Source organism: Rhincodon typus, chromosome 10 (assembly GCF_021869965.1).
Source record: "Rhincodon typus isolate 14 chromosome 10, sRhiTyp1.1, whole genome shotgun sequence".
Lineage (NCBI taxonomy): Eukaryota > Metazoa > Chordata > Chondrichthyes > Orectolobiformes > Rhincodontidae > Rhincodon > Rhincodon typus.
The window spans coordinates 14,947,959-14,966,023 of record NC_063341.1 but is presented as its reverse complement, the minus strand read 5'-3'; the positions used below and the strand labels follow the sequence as shown (position 1 = coordinate 14,966,023).

At 41.5% G+C, this 18,065-nt stretch overlaps 1 protein-coding gene across 1 annotated transcript in view; it reads right to left on the bottom strand.

The window, feature by feature from the left end:
- nos1apa (nitric oxide synthase 1 (neuronal) adaptor protein a) overlaps window positions 1-18,065 on the bottom strand; it is a 321,058-nt gene that overhangs the window by 163,552 nt on the left and 139,441 nt on the right. Inside the window, exons 3-4 of the mRNA XM_048602049.1 lie at window positions 12,185-12,277; window positions 1,745-1,803 (exon numbers count right to left, since the gene is read on the bottom strand). Of these exons, the coding sequence (XP_048458006.1) occupies window positions 1,745-1,803; window positions 12,185-12,277 (152 nt within the window). The remainder of the gene's footprint in view (window positions 1-1,744; window positions 1,804-12,184; window positions 12,278-18,065) is intronic.

Below are 18,065 nucleotides of genomic sequence, written 5' to 3'. Positions count from 1 at the left end.
TAGGAAAGTTGACGTTTTGGGTCGGGACCCTTCTTCAGAATGAAAAGGAGGGTCTGAAGAAGAGTCCCAAACTGAAACGTCAGCTTTCCTACTCCTCTGATGCTGCCTGGCCTGCTGTGTTCCTCCAACTCCACACTTTGTTATCTGACTCCAGCATCGGCAGTTCTTACTATCTCTGCTGAAATTTAAGTGACCAGGTTCAGAATGGTTCAAAACACAGATAGAAGATTCACTTGTGCTTGGGTAGGGGGAAGACTGTCCAATTTATCCCTTGTCTTGAAAGTCAGTTCTGGCATTAGGAGCGAACCAATTGGGAAGGGAAAAGAAACAAACAAGACCTTGGGTGCTCGGAATCTCCTTGATCGATTCCTGGAGAATAAAGTGTCCACTTCAGAATACGGCATACCCACGAGGTTTAATTTTCAGTTGTTTTTGAAGTTATTGGAAAGCATTTCTACAGTTTGTAATATATATTGACTAAATATTTTTCCAGGAAAGAATATTGTTTTTTGAAAATTGGTTATGGCCGAAGACTAAAACTTGATACCTGGTCATGGGAGCATTTCAATCAATCAGTCACCATAAATTCAGAGATAGTAAGAACTGCCGATGCTGGAGTCAGAGATAACAGTGTGGAGCTGGAGGAACACAGCAGGCCAGGCAGCATCAGAGGAGCAGGAAAGCTGACGTTTCTGAAGAAGGGTCCCGACCCGAAATGTCAGCTTTCCTGCTCCTCTGATGCTGCCTGGGCTGCTGTGTTCCTCCAGCTCCACACCATTATCACTATAATTTCAAATTTTTGTTTAAGCTGTTCTTGGTCTCTACAAAGGAGCTGAAGGCTGGCCAGTACTGAGCTATTTCCAACCCCTGCTCAACTCTTCTTCATGCTCACTTGCTTCCTAACACAAACGGCCTCAGAACGTTCCCACGGAGATGACTTTCCTGGTCAGGATCTGGGGGCACACATGCGAGGGTGTGTGTGCGTGCGCATTCATGTATAAGCAAGCAAGAGTGTGAATGCAGAGGGATGTGAATTTGTGTGGGGGTTTTGGGGACCGTGCGTAGATGTGTAGGGCTGTGCATGCATGCAGTTGAGGAGGTGTGTGGGGACAGGTGTGAGTGTAAGGGTGTGCGTGTGTATAAGGGTGCCTCTAGGTGTCTATGCACACACCGAGTGTGACAAAGCAACATTCTGTGCTATTATTCGCCTATGTAGATGAATTCTCAAATACTGCACACAAACAAAACATTCAGGTTTCTCCATATAACCAAAGTTATGAAAACTTAGACATTGAATGTAATGTTGAGATGTGTTGCTTTTACTAACAGATTCCATGAAATAGAGTCAGATTTGATTTAAAAAAACTACTGATATTCCTCAACATGCTACAGCGGAAAAACATTTCAAATCTTTACACGCTTCACTGGAACGTTTATGCATTCCCATGGCAACTACAACACACTGAACACGTCTGGGAATTAAACATACCTCTTCAAAAAACATGAACCTCATGAACTGGCCCATTGCTCAAGAGATACAACTGCCAGAAAAGACTCTGTGTATTTTAATGTGTTTTAAAACCTGACGGAGGAATTTGTGATAATGAGCCAGTTGAAGCCTGGTCATACAGCAGCTTGGTTTATGTAATGGACAGCTATTTATTAGCTCCCCATGAACTTTGAATTCTTCTGGGTTCATTCACGGCCCATTCACACGCTCACACAACTTGGAGCATCGACTTACCTGTAGATAGGATCCTGCATAATCAACATCTTGCTCTCATCCCAGGTCCACTCTTTCTTCTGCAGATAAGAACAAAAAGCAAAATATTTTAGCAGTGATACGTTGTCAATTTAACCTGCGAGTGTCAGATACGCCAGTGAAACCTGCCAGCTCTCTGGGAAATGGGTGTACTCATCTTGAGTGAAACTGCTACATGAAGCTGCAATGTCACTCCGAATCCAAAAGGATTCGAATATAAAAGATTATAATCACAACTAAGTGGGGTAGTGGCAGAGTGGTAAAGGCATTGGACTAGTAATCCAGAGAATCTGATTTCAGGGATCAAATCCTATCATCATTGATCCGGTGGAATTTAAGTTCTGTTAATAACTTTGGAATTCCAAACTAGGACTTGGTAAAGGTGACCACAAAACGATTGATTTTTATAAAACACAACTAAACTCATTCATATCTTCCCCACCCCCAAAAAAAAACTATAAACAGTACTCCAGATGTGGTCTCTTCCAAGACACTAACTGCAGAAAAACATCCTCTCTTTTTTAATGCATTCCCCCGGCAATAAACACTAACATTCCATTTGCCTTCCTCATCACTTGCTGTGCCTGCGAACTAACTTTATTTCTTTGCGATTCACGCGCCAGGAAATCCAGATCCCTCTGTACCTACATGTTCTCCAGTCTCTCTCCATTTAAAAATAGCAAACTGCTCTTCTATTCCTCCTGCCAAAGTGCACAAGTTCAGATCTTCCCACATTATATTCCTTCTGCTAAATTTTTGCCCTCACTTAATCTATATTCCTTTGCGAACTCTTTACCTCCTTTCCACAACTCACTTTCTTCCTTATCTTGCCGTCATCAGCAAATTTAGCAATCATATTTAATCCTCACATTCAAATTATTGATTTAGGTTGTAAATTGTTGAGGACTCACCACTGATCTCTGTGGCACTCTACTGGCTACAGCTTGTCAACTTGAAAGTTACACATTTATTCCTATTCTCTACTTCCTGTCAATAAATCCCTTATCCAAGTTAACATGGTTTACAGACTTTATTTTGCAGCGTAACCTTTGATGTGGCACTTTGAATATCAAAGTATGCTACATTGTCAGCTCCCCTTTATCCACCTTGTTGTTTACTTGCTCAAAAGTCTCTAATAAAGTAATGAAGCACATTTGTCCTTTCCAAAAAAAAGCACACAGACTGCGTCTAACTCTATCGTGATTTTCTAAGTATCCTGCTATAACCTCCTTAATAATGGAATCTGGCAATTTTCCTAGGATGAAATGTTAAGTTAATGAACCCATAGATTCTTGCTTCATGTCTCCCCCTTTTCTGAACAATAGTGTTACTAATGTTTTTTCATCCAAAGTCTGTTTGTATAACAAAGTTTTTTTTTGTAAAATTCCAATGAAAAATCCACACAGTTATCACCGTGATCCAAATAAAAGGCCAAGTTTACATGCTATACAGAGAACTTTATTTTGCAATACCACTAATTTAGATTTGCACCAATCCGAGATATTATCCTATGTGATAATGCTGATGCACAAAAGAGATTTAGAGATCATGCATTACAAATTTATCTGAACTTTAGAAAATCTACTCTCTCAAGGCTTTGAGAATAACCAGTAATGTAAACTTGTCAACGAAAGACCAGAGACAAATATATCAAACATAAAAGGCAACAGGAAAGAAAAAGTCAAAAAACAGACTATAAATTATCTACTATTCATTGTCTTTCTATCTCTACCTGCCAATCTGCTAATAAATTTGTCATTTGATTGGTTTCTTCCACATTCCAAAAATGATCACACTTCAAAGTCACTTCATTAAGTATACTGAACTTTGGGACATCCTGGAGATGTGCAAGCACCCTTTCTTTATGCTAGCATATATAATGAACTGCTATTTTTGTGCTTATAAACTGGATGTTAGGTCCAAACCTCAAGCAGTTCTCCTCAATATTAGTGGTCCTGCTTAGCCCCAATATCATGGGTGCAGACTGAAATTGGTAGGACTGCCAAGGCTGTTATTTGTAAAGAATACATCTGGAAATCCAACAAATCCAACATAATTTTCCTTCATTGACTGTAATCAGCATTATATGAGCATACAGTCCACTTATCGATGCTTCCAGGTCTTTGGTGTCTTTGCTAGGGAGCTGAACATTCTACATCCTGTAATAAAAACCAAAAGAACTGCGGATGCTGTAAATCAGGAACAAAAACAAAAGTTGCTGGAAAAGCTCAGCAGGTCTGGCAGCATCTGTGAAGGTAAAAACAGAGTTAACGTTTCGGGTCTGGTGACCCTTCCTCAGAACACTTCTGTGTCTATAAATGTATATGTCTAAATGTTATGAGTAAATGTCTATAACCAGGGTGGTGGTAAACTGACAAGATTGGGTGATTCCCATGATTGGCACTCCATCTGATGGATAAGGGTTGAGCTTCCCATAACTTTAGGCCTTAGGCATCATTACAAGAAAGAGAGAGTGAATGAGAAAGTGCGCGCAAGAAATTGGGCCCCAGGCAAAGGACAAGAAGTAACCCATCACAAGAGCTATCAATTGACTGGTTGGAGGAAATGAATCAAAGAACAAATAAATAAACAGACTGCAGAGTGGGTTGCTGCCCACCGGTTATTAAATGGGGGTTGGAGAGGCGCACTCCTGCCCTTCCTTATTCCACAATTAGTACATTGATGGTTGTGACTTTCATCTACCATATCTGGGGTAGAGAAGGAACTTTGTCCACAGGGACATGACGTACAAATTTGTAGACAAGGATCAGGGTAACGTATCCAATGTCTCCCTCATTTTGTTGCCCAGTTTTGTGTGGGGCTTCAAGATATAATGTCACTGTTATTTGGAATAGTGGGTTTTAAAATGAACAGAACTATGCATTTCTTAAAAAAGTTGATTTGCATTGCTGCATTGTCTGTGCTAAGTACAGAAGACATGGGTTTAGTTTCATTTCAGATTTATTCTGCAAGGCTTAAGATCTTGAAGTGAATAGTTAAGTGCATTAGAAACAAGGGTAGTAAAAGATTAAAAAAAAAAACAAAACCTGCATTGCCTAGTGACAAAAATCTGGTATTACGGAAAGACAGAACCATTCAGAAGGTCAGGCAGTGTGTGCAGGTTTGGGCAAAGTGGAACGGTGTTGAAAAAAAAAAAGTCAGGGCTAGGGAAAAAAGTCCTGATTACCTTTAATGAAAACTGCAGAAACATAAACCTGCTTGAAACAGAACATCTGGAAAACCCACATCTCCTTTGGGCATTTCAAGGTGTTTAACCATCAAGAAGGTTCCAGAAACCCATTGCAGCCATGCCATCTGAACAAATGAATTTTAAAGTGTAGACGGGATCTTTCATTAGGTCTGATGTGGAAGGTTAAAGGGTTGAATCTTTATAGTTCCCTTGTGTGTAGTAAACATTGATATCCTTTTGTTGCAAGCTCATTTGGCAGCCACCCTTGAAAATGTTCAGTGATTGATTTCCATGGTCAACAAATATCAAAAATAAATCCAAATGGTCTACAAAGCCAGATTTCACTCTGGGACTGAACAGGTCCAGTATTATCATCAGCTGGGATCATAGGAAGGTGCATGAAGCCTTGTGTATACCTTCAGTAACAAACATCCACTGTCACTGTATACTGTAGGGATATTTATCCCCAGTGTCATGAAGGACGGACCTGGTCAAGTTGCTGTATAATGCTACAGGCATTTGGATCACGCGCTGCCCACTTTCACCCCCAGCCTCACGCAAAAAAAAGTCACTTTGACCACACGTCCATCCGTTCGTGTGGACATTACCGTGAACCGCTGTGGGAAAAGGAGGGGGTAGATTCTTTTGGATTGCTTCCGGTCAACATAATTTGGCAGAATACCTCATTGTCAGAGATTACAAACAGACACCAAGATGCAGCTTGACTGGTGATGGGAAGGGGTCTTTCCATCAGATTCTTCCTGTACGCCTGGAGTGTCACCCCTTCCACACTCACTGACCTCAAGCTGACTGTTGGTGAGACCTCCTTCAGGTATGTACCCTTGCAAAGGCCTGAAAGAGAGATGCGGCGCGTTTTGTCCAGGATCGTCCCAAACAGATCCATGGTACAGGAATCTGTGCTGTACAGACAGAGGAGAGGAGATAAACAGCAACTGCTGCTGGAGGACCATCAACTCAATGAAAGGTATACTTTGTTCTGCCTGAAATTGCTAGTATTCCAGTACAAAGAGCTGTCCTTGAACAAATGCTGCTGAGAGTCACAATCCAAACTTCAGGATGCACTGCCTGGGGCAAAGACTGTAAAAGCTCAATGGACAAAGAATCACAGTCCAAAAGTCCACCTGCTGTAGGAAACGGAGTTTAAACACCTCTAGCGGTATCTTTGCCATAGAATGTGTGTTGTAATTATCATTTGTAATTGCAATTGCATTCAGGCACCTCAAAGAGTCAATGCTGCGTGGAAAGAACATGAACTGGATTACACCAATGATGATGTCCAAGTTGAATTCTTATGATATGTAATTGTACAATTTTTCCCGAATGCAATACAGTTTGAGAAAAAGAAAGATTTCGGCTATACAAAGTTTGTTCCTTTAAGGGCAGTTGTAAGGTTGCAAATAAATCAGCAAACTAATTTCCTCAAGATTTAACAAACTTGTTCTGAGGAATTCAAACAGGAAACAGGTCTTTTGCATATGCATGCCACTTTTGATCACTTTGTTAAGCATTTAGAAATAGTTCAGTCAGTGAACTTATTGCCCGAAACCTGTGTTCACTTCCGGCTGAACTGGTGATTTAGGATTCCATTTCAATTGCAAACTTCAAGGCTGCTTGGTCTTCGGTTCGCAGCAGTTGTAGTTGTTAAACTTTAAGATCTCTGATAAGTGGCATGTTGGCCTCCCATTATAACAACTTTACACCAATCCATTGAAGCAAATAAACAAGACACTGGTGAAAAGTAAAGTGTGCCCAAGTGATTTTCTTCTTATCACTACTCTGTACCTCTTCTGCCAAACTAAGAGCAACTCAAAGATTGTTTCCTCACCTGGGTACCTCATTGATTCTCAGCTACAACTCCTAAGCATATCATCAATGGCACAGAGTACTTTTGACAACCCTTCAAAAAAACTCAATGTGTTTTCTCTCTCCTAACATCACATTATTGCAGATGTTACAAAGCCTGTACTGTTTTGCTGGTACATACTTATCCTACAAACAACACTGAAACTGATGATCTATCCAATGTTTATTGGATCTTGCAGTGTTAAAAATAGGACTGCATAATAATGACCGCACTTCAAAAAATATACTTCACTGTTCTATGGGATATCCTGTGCTCTTTAAAAGGTGCTGCAAAAATGGAAATTTCTCTGTCTTTTATTGTGAATGGAAATAAGCTGATAACAAAGTACACGTTTTGAAACTTGAATATTAATTTAAATAATTATTTTACAGATGCTTCAAAAATATATGTAAAAATTAATGTTTCAAAGCAACTTACAAGGAGAGTCATCCAGAATGAAGTCGGGGTCACTCTCCTGTCCTCATCCTTAGCTTCTAGACTCTTGGTCATCTAAAGTGTACAATAATCGACAACGCAGTTAATAATTCAAAATAAGAAAGCACCCATAAATCATCAGAACAAAAATTCTCCTTCCTACTGCAGACTGCTAACACACTACAAAAAAAAAGCTTAGTACAAAACGCACATAATGCTGAACTGCAGCAACAGCAAGCCAACAATACATTAATTCAGGCATTACTTATAATAAAGTATCTCAGTGCTTGGACAGGAATCCATTTCACAGCAATGACATCTCCTAAAAATAAATTAGGAACAGCACACCTCTCATATTAATGAAAACTCACTGATGTTAAAAATGAGACAAATAATTTCCATTCTTGGAGCATAGTGAATTACGATCTGAACTTAAGTGTTTTTGTTTTTCCAAGTAGGAATTCAATCAAATTGTTCCCCACCTTCAGAAAACCATGAAGGTGCAAACATCTTCAGAAATGGTTAAGAACATGGCATGGGGAACAGTAAGGCTAACCAAACCCTCAGCTCTGCTCAAAACCTTGGTATTTGAGCAGCGCACAGCATCAATCCCGTCCAACACAAGAGATAGCAAGCACTGCAGATGCTGGAGTCAGAGACAACACAGTGTGGAGCTGGAGAAGCACAGCAGGCCAGGCAGCATCAGAGGAGCAGGAAAAGATTCCCGAAGAAGGGTCCCGACCCAAAACATCAACTTTCCTGCTCTTCTGATGCTGCGTGGCCTGCTGTGCTTTTCCAGCTCTGTCCTGTGTTATCCCATCCGACAGGAATTGTTTTGCAGTTGAACAACAAAGTCTGATCAACTACTGATAAATCCTTTCTCACTGTATCTGTACGACTAAATAAAAACCAAAATCCTTGCCCAAGCAAGGCTGCAATCTGTTCAGCATTACGCTTCTATATTTCTGAAGCTGTCATATTCCTTCTGAGCAAGATGATGTCACAACGTCCATTCTAAAGTGGTATGTCATCAAGGCTTTGGAAAGCAAAAGGGGATCAAGATCTTTGATTGAGAAGGGTGTTCCTTCAAAACACACCATGCCACTCCGTGCCAGTGGACATATCATTCACAATATTTTTAAAGTTAATTGCAAATTTGATACCCCTTTCGATTTATTTCTGGATGAAGTGCAGTATCCAATAAAAAGTCCAATCTTCAGAAAGTAACGAAATATGGTGGTATTTCTGTGAAGATGATTTAGGACTAAATGCATCATACTCCTTCCCCCAAGGTTGGCATAAAAATAACACTTGTCATTTATTAATACAAACTCAGTGTGAGATTGCAAACGTCAAAGTCAGGGTGCTCTGTCTGCACTGAGGTGCTTCTGTATGGGAGGACTGCATCATCAAGTCCAATACAACAAATGTCAAGTCAGAGCAATAGAAAAACTGCACAGAACTCGTAGGTGGAGGGGACAAGCCCTTTGAAGGTTGCTTCTTTATTCCTTTATCGACAATCACAGCCACTCCACTCAGAAGAGGATTAAAAAGCCAACCCTGATTGACATCAATTAACTCCACTCCCACCAGGGTCCGGAGGCAATCTCCGGAGGCATTCAAACTCCAGTGCTCTTAAAAGTGGGAACACAGCAGCAATTGGAGCCAGTCTGTTTATGACCACTCTCCGACTCCTTTCCCCTTCAAATTACAGTTCAGCTGTTAGCATGGCACTGGAACCTACATGATGAAATTGTGGCATAACATGCCAATCTCAAAGTGCTTTCATAAAGCTCCATCTACTTGATGGAAGTGTTAAAACTGAACGAAGGAAATATTCATTTGAGTCCATCTCTATACATATCCCAGTAGCCTGCCGACAGGAATCCTTCAAAGGCCTTCTTGGAGTTTGAGAAGATTACCAGGGCACAGAAAGAAAAGCGTTGAACATTCCTTCGCTAAATGGAACCTTGCTCAACAAATACAAATTGAATTAGGACTACTCGGACGTCAAAGCCCAAGAGTTTTGTGGTGATGATAGCATTGTTCTCTCAGGAGATGTGCTTAAAGGTGACCGGGTTTTTCCACAGTTGAGTTAATTTTTAAAGATCACATCGTACACATTGAGGCACATACACAAACTACTTTCCACATTCCAGATTCTTCAACTCTCATTTGCGCTTCGGACATTTGTGCACATGGTCTGAGCAAGTCTGAAAATAATGGATATCTGCTGATGTATCATCTGTCTGACAGAGGTAATGAAGTTCCCTTTGACGCTAATTAAAAGCTTTTCTTGCGAGGAAATAGTGCTGCCAACATAGGGAGACAGGTAGACCAGGAATGAGCAGGCTGAGTTTCTCAGATGTGGATTAAAAGCCTCCAGGTGACCACTGGCATCATTCATTACAAAGAAGAAAAAAAAAAGATATGTTTGCAAAGGACATCAGCTTCGTTCTCGCACGTTTTCACAGTTCATGCAAGAATGGTAGTGTAGGCCCTGATTAACTTAGGCATTACTTTTACATAGTAGTGCTGGTTTGAACAGAAGAGTCTCTGTGATGGCTCCCTACTGTTGCATCCAATGGCTACTTTAGGATAACGACATTTGTTAATAATAAAAATATTAAAAAACAAAAAAAGAAACAACAGAGATCACAAGCCTTAACTGATTACACACCTTTCCCTTTTGTTCAAGTCCTCATCACGGCTTTGAAGACCAAAAGCAATGGTCCACAAGGTCATTCTGCCCACTAATTGGGGCGTTGCTTAGCTTTGCAGATTTGCAGTAAATCAGAATCTACCATTCAGAAAGAACTTGTACATTTTATTTAACAAGAGCTGAATGTTTTAGATGCACCAATGTGTGTCCAATGCAATCATACACCGTTCACGTAAGGGACATTGTATCCTTATGTCAGCCACGTTTGGGTTTGGGTTTTTAGCTGGAATAGCCTGCTTTTTATGCTTCACTATGACACTGTCTTGTTGATTTCTAATAGGTGTTGTAAATGTACCTTCTGTCATGCAACTTCTCAAAGTGCTATTCTCAAACAATGTAGATTTCTATAAAAACAGGTATAAAACTAATGGGGCGGATTCTCCTGATCTTTGCTCTGGTACAAACAGACCACTTGCAGTTTTTTTTCTGTTTGGGGGCAGGGGGTGGTTGGTGTTGTTGGTTGGGCACAAGGGATCAGTGGTGACAATGATTAATTTATATTAGTTACAACGTGACAATAAATATAGGGAAGGCAAGTAAGTTATGGTAAAGGATAGAAAGAGTTTGCAATGGGATCTCGATAGATGGAGTGAGTAGGCGAACATCTGGTAGATGAAGTATAATGTAGTAAAACATGAAGTTCTGCACATTTGATCAAAAGAACGGATAAACACAATATTACTTAAATGGACTTAGATTATACAGCCTTGCAGTGGAGAGGGATCTTAATGTCCTCATACATGAATCATATATGGTCAAAATGCAGATTCAGCAAATAATTAGGAAAGCAAATGGAACATTGGTCTTTATTGCAATAGGAATGAAGTAGAGATGTCTTGCTGCAATCAAACAGGGCTTTTGAGGGGCTAGGTCTTTGGAGGCTCAGGGAAAGTTCCTGGAGATTGTCTCCCGGGGTGACTGTTGTTTTATTGGGAAAGGTCAAGCAGATTAGGCCTATATTCAAAGTTCAGAAGAATGAGAAGTAATCATACTGGAACTAGTAGGAACTATAACTATAGGTGAACTTGACACAGTAGATTCTGAAGAGTTATTTCTCCGCGTGTGAAAACCAAGAACTGGAAACGCACAGTTTTAGAATATGGGATTTCCATTGAAAGTGGAACTGACAGTCTTGCACAGGGTAATTAAAAACTTCGGAATTCTCTATCCCTGACTGCCTTGAATATATTCAGTGACACAGCCAGCATAGCAGAGTGACAGATTTTTGATCTACAAGGGAGTTAAGGGTTATGTGAGGGTGCGGTAAACAGTGTAGTGAGGACACAATCAGAGCAGCCATGGTTTCATTGAATGGTGTAACAGGCATAACAGGAGCTGAATTGCCTACTCCTGCTACTACATTTTATGCTCTTAGGTTTTCCTAGTTCCCGTCTCAGGTGAAAAGGGCCAAGAGACATTTTACATTGGCCCTGAATTTTATGGGACCATGCCACGAGGAAGAAGAGGGTACAAAAAGACCCAGCGTCAAGTTATGGCCAGAGAGTGGGTCTTCTGTCTCTACGTAATCTGACAACATCAATGGAAGGCAGAACACCTCAGGATGAAGTTGAGAGGTTTGCACCAGTACACTCCTTCTGTCTGAAAAATCAGGCAATAAAGATTTTAAAAAACCCTGAAAACCGGGCAAGTGGGATAGTTTAACAACTTTTTCATTTGGGCCTCAGACTTCCAGGCTGTATTGTTTGTAAACCAACAATGCATCCCCATCCAAAACAAGACCTAAGCACCCAACAGGACTTTTGTTTTTGTTTTTGCAGAACTTTATGACATTTTGGCTTGATGCAAAACTCCTGAAGCCACCACACCCCAAGTGCCCATTGTAATGGTTAACCGTTGCTTCTGAATCACAGCTACTGATAATAATCTCATCCCTTTGTAGGCCTACTAGATGGCTAGTGGCATGCATAAACAGACGTCACATTCAGTCAGCACCACAGCCAAGAATGGAAGCTTTAGGAGCTCTGTCGTTGGCCAAAGCAGGTTCCTATAAATACACAGGGGTCAGACATCTGAGCAGCCATGGCTATTGTAAATGAATAAATTCCTTAGCAGGCTGCTTCTAACTGCACCCACTGAACCAGGAGAAGCAGAAAAACATGAATCTTCACTAAGAGATAGTGACTGTGTGCTCCGGGGGATGGACCTCGTTGTAAATCAATACTTCAAAAAGATCGCTCACGGTCAACTCACCTTCTTCTTCTTCCTGAGAAGCACTTTGACTCCATCCACTGACACCATTATACTCACTTTCTTTTTCTTGATATTCTTGGCTTTGAATTCATACTGAAATAAAAAGAAATGGAGGAACTCTGTTACATTTATATTAATTAGTGATGTTATCTTTAACCATCGGGAAAACTATGGAGACAACTGCTTTCATCATTTCCCCTGAAAGTTTAAACAAACCTATGGTTCCCTTCCCCAACCCATCCCAATATTCCACTTTCAAATGATAAATAGCAGTGGCAGAATACGTGCCGATATCTTGTGCTGCAGGTGTTGGCAGGTCACAAGCTTTTACCTGTGGCGTTTTGATGTGGCAATGCCACTGGATGAAGCTATTTTCCCATGGATGGACGGACGGACTTACACTGGGTCATAATCCCTCGCTCACAGCGGCCCTTTCACAAACAATGCTGCCATTTCCCAAAGGGACATTTCACCGAGTGTGCCTAGACAAGACCGTTCACCACCACCTACGGGCTCAGGGCCAGGCAACAAACCAGCCAGTAACGTTCACGTCGAGAAAGATTAGTTTTGAAATGTACAACTTGATATAAAAAGGTTAAGACAAGAATTGCAGTTGGATGCAGAGCATGAGTTTACTCTTTCCTTGTGAAAGACAAATGGCTATGACCTTTCTAACTGCCACATATGACAGTGCAGTGAATCATGTTACAAGATAGCATTATACATACGGAATGGATTTGCGCTATTGTGCTAGCTTCGTCAGGAGGCCTGTACAGCTTCTGCAGCACTACAGAAAAGTAATTAACAATGGAAACAACTCTAATGCCTGTGAGAGTTAATCCAGTGAATAACCTGACCCATACAGTAAATGTATCGGTTCTATCCCAATTTTTGCTACAACCAGGAGTCCACCGTTGGACTCATTGTCATTGAATTATCAAGGAGTTGATCAAACTCCCATTTCTGTTCTCTACAACATTAACCCTTGCATGACACGAATACAAAACAATCCAAAAACTGGGGGGGGGGGGGAAGCAGTGAGCATAAATAAATAAATAGTATGAGGGGATCAGCCAACACAGATAAGGCAGAATGTCCCTGTTGCTACTGCCGTCGAAACCAATGTGCATGCACGAAACAACATTTATTTTTAATCTACGAGTTGAAGTGCTCCAGGGAAGGAGCAAGGGAAAACAGACACTAGAGAGATTAGGAAGTGTGTCCATTCCATCAATCAAGCCTTTGGACTATCGGGAGATATTTCAAAGAAAATAGCAGGGAAAGAGAATTTTGACAAACAATAGCTGAGAATGGGACACACACACACACACACACACACACACACACACACACGAGAATATACTGAACATTAGACCTATGAAGAAGTAACAGGTGAAGAGATCGACAAGAGATCAGAAGCAGCAGAAATATTCTGGGAGGATTGATGAGGAGGTCAGGAGGAAGATACAACATTACATCGTGAAGTGATAAGATGATTGTGGGCAAAGAAGGCAGAAATAAAGAAAAGGGAAAAAGTGAGGTGAATGCCACATTCAGTGTGCATATTGTAGATTAAAGCACAGCCATTTAATGGTGTCACATGAATAGCAAGAGTCTTCTGAAGGGGTCAGGTTTTTCTTTTAACAGAAACTACTGCGCTGACAATTTACTCTGATTATTTATTCCAAAGGTTCTAAAACTTTGCGCTGTCATTATTATATCTAATTTCTTTTTTTTATTTGTTCATGGGATGCGAGCATCGCTGGCTGGACCAGCATTTATTGCTCTTCCTTAATCACCCTGGACAAGGTGGTACTGAGCTGCCTTTTTGAACTGCTGTGGTCCATATGGCTTAGGGTACCACAGTACTATTAGGGAGGGACCTCATTACGTCCCTGTCAACGAGTCAAAATCCTTGGTGATATAATTCCAAGTCAGGATGGTGTAAAACTAGGAAGGGAATGTGCAGGTCGTGTCCCCATGCTTCTGTAGCCCTGGTTTTCTCAGAGAGATCACAGGTTCGAACGGTGTTGTCACAGGAGCCTTGGTGAGTTGCTGGAGTGCATTTTGTAGATAGTAGACACTGCTGCAACTGTGCATTACAGGTGAAGGGAGTGAATATTTGAGATGGCAGATGGGGTGCCATGTGTCATCACCAATGTGGGCTGCATTGTTCAGAATAGTGTTGGTACTGAACCCGGGCAGATGCATTTTCCACCAACTTCGATATGTACCTCAGATAGCCAGAAATCGGAGGAGACGGCACCGGGGTAGTGGGGGTCTGACTGTTACATGTCATAGTTTTCCCAGCTTCACATAGCTATTGTATTTAAGTGAATAATCCAGTTCAGTTTCTCATTATTGGTAATGTCTAGGGGCTTAATGGGGAGGTATGACGATTAGAATCTCTTTTGTTGAGGACGGAAATTGCCTGACATTCATGTGGTGTAAATGTCACTTGCCATTCATCATCCCCAACACAAATGTTATCTGGGTCTTGTTGCATGTGAGCACCAACCTCTGCAGTGTTGGAGTGTTGCGAAAGGCCCAGAATTCTGTGCAATTGTCAGCGATAGTCTGTTGATCTTTAAATCTGTCCTGCACCAATACTAATTTTCAGGAGAAAGAAAGAATCACCAAGGTTTCTGGCAGACACGTTCAATGACCATAATCTTATACTGAACTGTGTTACCGTGGTTTACTTCAAGAAAAACAAATGCAGTCAGTCAATCCTGCTTCAACTTTGGAGCCTCCGTTGAATACTTAACTAACGAATTGTGAGAGACAACAATCTGCCGCTCCCTCCACCAGCAGGTCCCACTGGATAAAGTGTATTGCACAGCTCAAAGCTCATTGTTCATTTATACAGGGGTTAGCGCCAAACACAACTGGACTTCCAATTGTTTTGGAAGAGGGATGCACTTGGGTAAAGAAAAATCAGGTTCAAAGGCACCTTTTGCATTAAAGAAAGTAACACAAGATCTTAAACTGAGGTTTTCTTTGCCCTGTCAGGAGGATGCAATAGACCCACCTGTACTGTTTTGAAGGAGAGTAGGAATGTTCTTCCCAGGGTCTTGGCTAATAGTTATCCTTCAACTAACATCACCTAAAAGCAAACTACCTGACCATTATCACACATTATGGGAACTTGGGTGTGAGCAAAATAGCTCTTTATGGCAGTGAGTATTCTGTTAAAGTATTAACTTTTCCATGAAGTATTTTGCAACGTCCTTAAATCTTGGAAGGTGATACATCGACACAAGCCTTTCTTCATTTTAGCATGTACGTTATGTGAAGTAAACAGTATTTTCCTTTTCCCCAGTATCTCCATAGGGATCCAAAGAATGCATCCACTTGCTCATGCATTAATAGCTTGCTGAGTTTCCCCAGCATCTTTAGCAGCAAGATCTGATTTCTGGCAGTTCACTGGGAAGGAATCAGTGTTAACCTGACCACTGATGGTCCAGTGGAGAGTAGGGGCATAGATAACCGATGAAGCAGTCTAATAAGTCTGGGTATAAGACTACCTGAACTGTAATAGGAAACAATATGCATCTCAGTGGAGGAACAGGAATAACCAGACACTGATTTGACTACAGAAATCGGCTGGGGCAGGTAATATGGACCTTGGCAATTATCCAATGGGAAGAGGTACGAATCTCTCAACCTGAATCTCCTGATGAGTAGAACCTAAAAGATGTCTTGGAAAGATCATTCACATCACCTTAACACAGTTCAAAAAAACTCTTCCCGTTCCAACTTTTCTACACATTAGTGTCCATAAGGTTATAGAAGGAATGTATTAACCTTGCTGATTTTTTTCCAAGAACAACAACAGGAACTCGCGAACTCAGTGACACACTATAGCGACAAGGAGTATCTGTGCTGCACCTGAGATAAACACACAGATAAATGAAGCAATCAGAACTTTTCATTTGCATCACACCAACACAGACTGTGAATAAACTAGGCCCCTCAAGGAGCACAAAAACACAGGAGCTAAGCAGTGCAGTTTCACTTCACGTTGGGTCCAAATAACATTCATTTGTTGTGTAGAAACACCATTCTCCGGCCCATTTCATTGTGGAGACTTTGACCCGGTTCGTAACAAACCTACACGATTCTCACAGAATCTGTGTGTATTTTGGCAGACAGAACCATCATTTGTACACAGATGGCTGCGTGGCTTGTCAGTACAGTTTAAAAAAAATGCAGGCAGCATCATTTGGCTTCAATTGAGATGTAGAAGGAAATTCTGAGAACTGGCCAAGATGTGATACACCTTTAGAGTTCACAGTTAGAACTCTGGACAACAGCAAAAAAAGACACTTACAAATGCTGCTGTTCCAAGATGATTGCAGAATAACCTTCATTAACAAGTTTATATTGCTGTGGAGATGGTTGATAAGAGATTTTTTTTTCCCAATGATTGGAAACAGGCAAAAATCAACCTTTAAAAATCTGCACTTACTTATGGCAAATAGTGATAGCAGAATTGGACATTCTTGTAGGTTTAGATTTTATACTTAGGTTGTGCTTTGGGTATTATGCTTTTTTGCTTTATACTGTTATTTTCAAGTCAAATGATTCATAGCTTTAGCACTTAAAATCACCTAAAATTGTAGCTATTAGCAAAAAGGTTGAAGTGTACTAGATAACAAATCACAATACACTTATCCTGTAATGCAACTGAATATAAACCGAGCCATTTCTGCAGAATTGAGAGACTACACAGCTGCCAATGGAGAGTGAAACCCATGGGGTGCACAACAGATCAGAACTTGAGAGAATGCAGAGTTCTTGGAGTTTGTGCAACTGAAGGAGGTTTCAGAGAGATAGGAGGGAGTGAAGCTAAAATACATAGCTGTAGGCTCGGCCAGCGATTTGCAGCTTTCACAGCAAAATTCTGCAGAATCTAATTGCCAAAGCAGTAATATAGAATTCCAGTAGCCCAGGTAACAGAGTGGAGAGCAGCTCCTGCCCCAGCCCAGTGATTCTAACTAAACAGTCAGGGCAGAAATCAAATGCCAAACCGTGACATGCAGTTGGGAATCCCCGTGAAATTAAATAAAGAAGGAATTTAACTTATCCAGTTAGGGACAAAAAAATACTGCAGCTGCTGGAAACCAAGGTAGACAAACAGGAGGCTGGAAGAACACAGCAAGCCAGGCAGCATCTGGAGGAAAGGTGCAGTCAATGTTTTGGGTATAACCCTTCTTCAGGGCTGGATGTGGGGGTAGGGGGAGCTGCAGATAAAGATAGTGGTGGGCAGGGGGGGCGCGGTAGCAGAATGGTGATGATAGGTGGACACTGGTGATATGTATGACCTGGTTGGTGCTTGGAAGGGAGGGTCAGAAGGGGAAATGAAAAGGAGGAAGTGGGGGAATGGGTGGGAATGTTATTTGAAATTGGAAAACTCAATGTTGAGTCCTCTGGGCTATAGGGTGCCCAGGCAGAAGATAAGGTCTGCCTTCCGCAAGGACCATTCCTTTCACCACCCCTTAGTTCGTACCAGACTCCCCCCACCCCATCCACTCCAATCTGCCCGGTACCTTCCTCTGTAACCGTAAGAGATGTAACACCTGCCCCCACACCACCTCGCTCACCTCCACCCAGGGCCCTAAACAGCCCTTCCAAGTGAGACTAAGCTCCACCTGCATCGCTTCCAAACCCTAGTCTATTGCATCCAGTGCTCCCGATGTAGTCTTCTCTACATCGGTGAGACCAAACATAGACTAGGTGACAGTTTCACCGAGCATCTTCGCCTGGCCTGGAACCACCTGGTTACTGCCCGTTTTAAACTCCCCACCCTCTCCACACCGACACCCCCAACGACATGTCCATCCTCGGCCTCCTCCAGTGTCGTGGAATGCAGATTTGA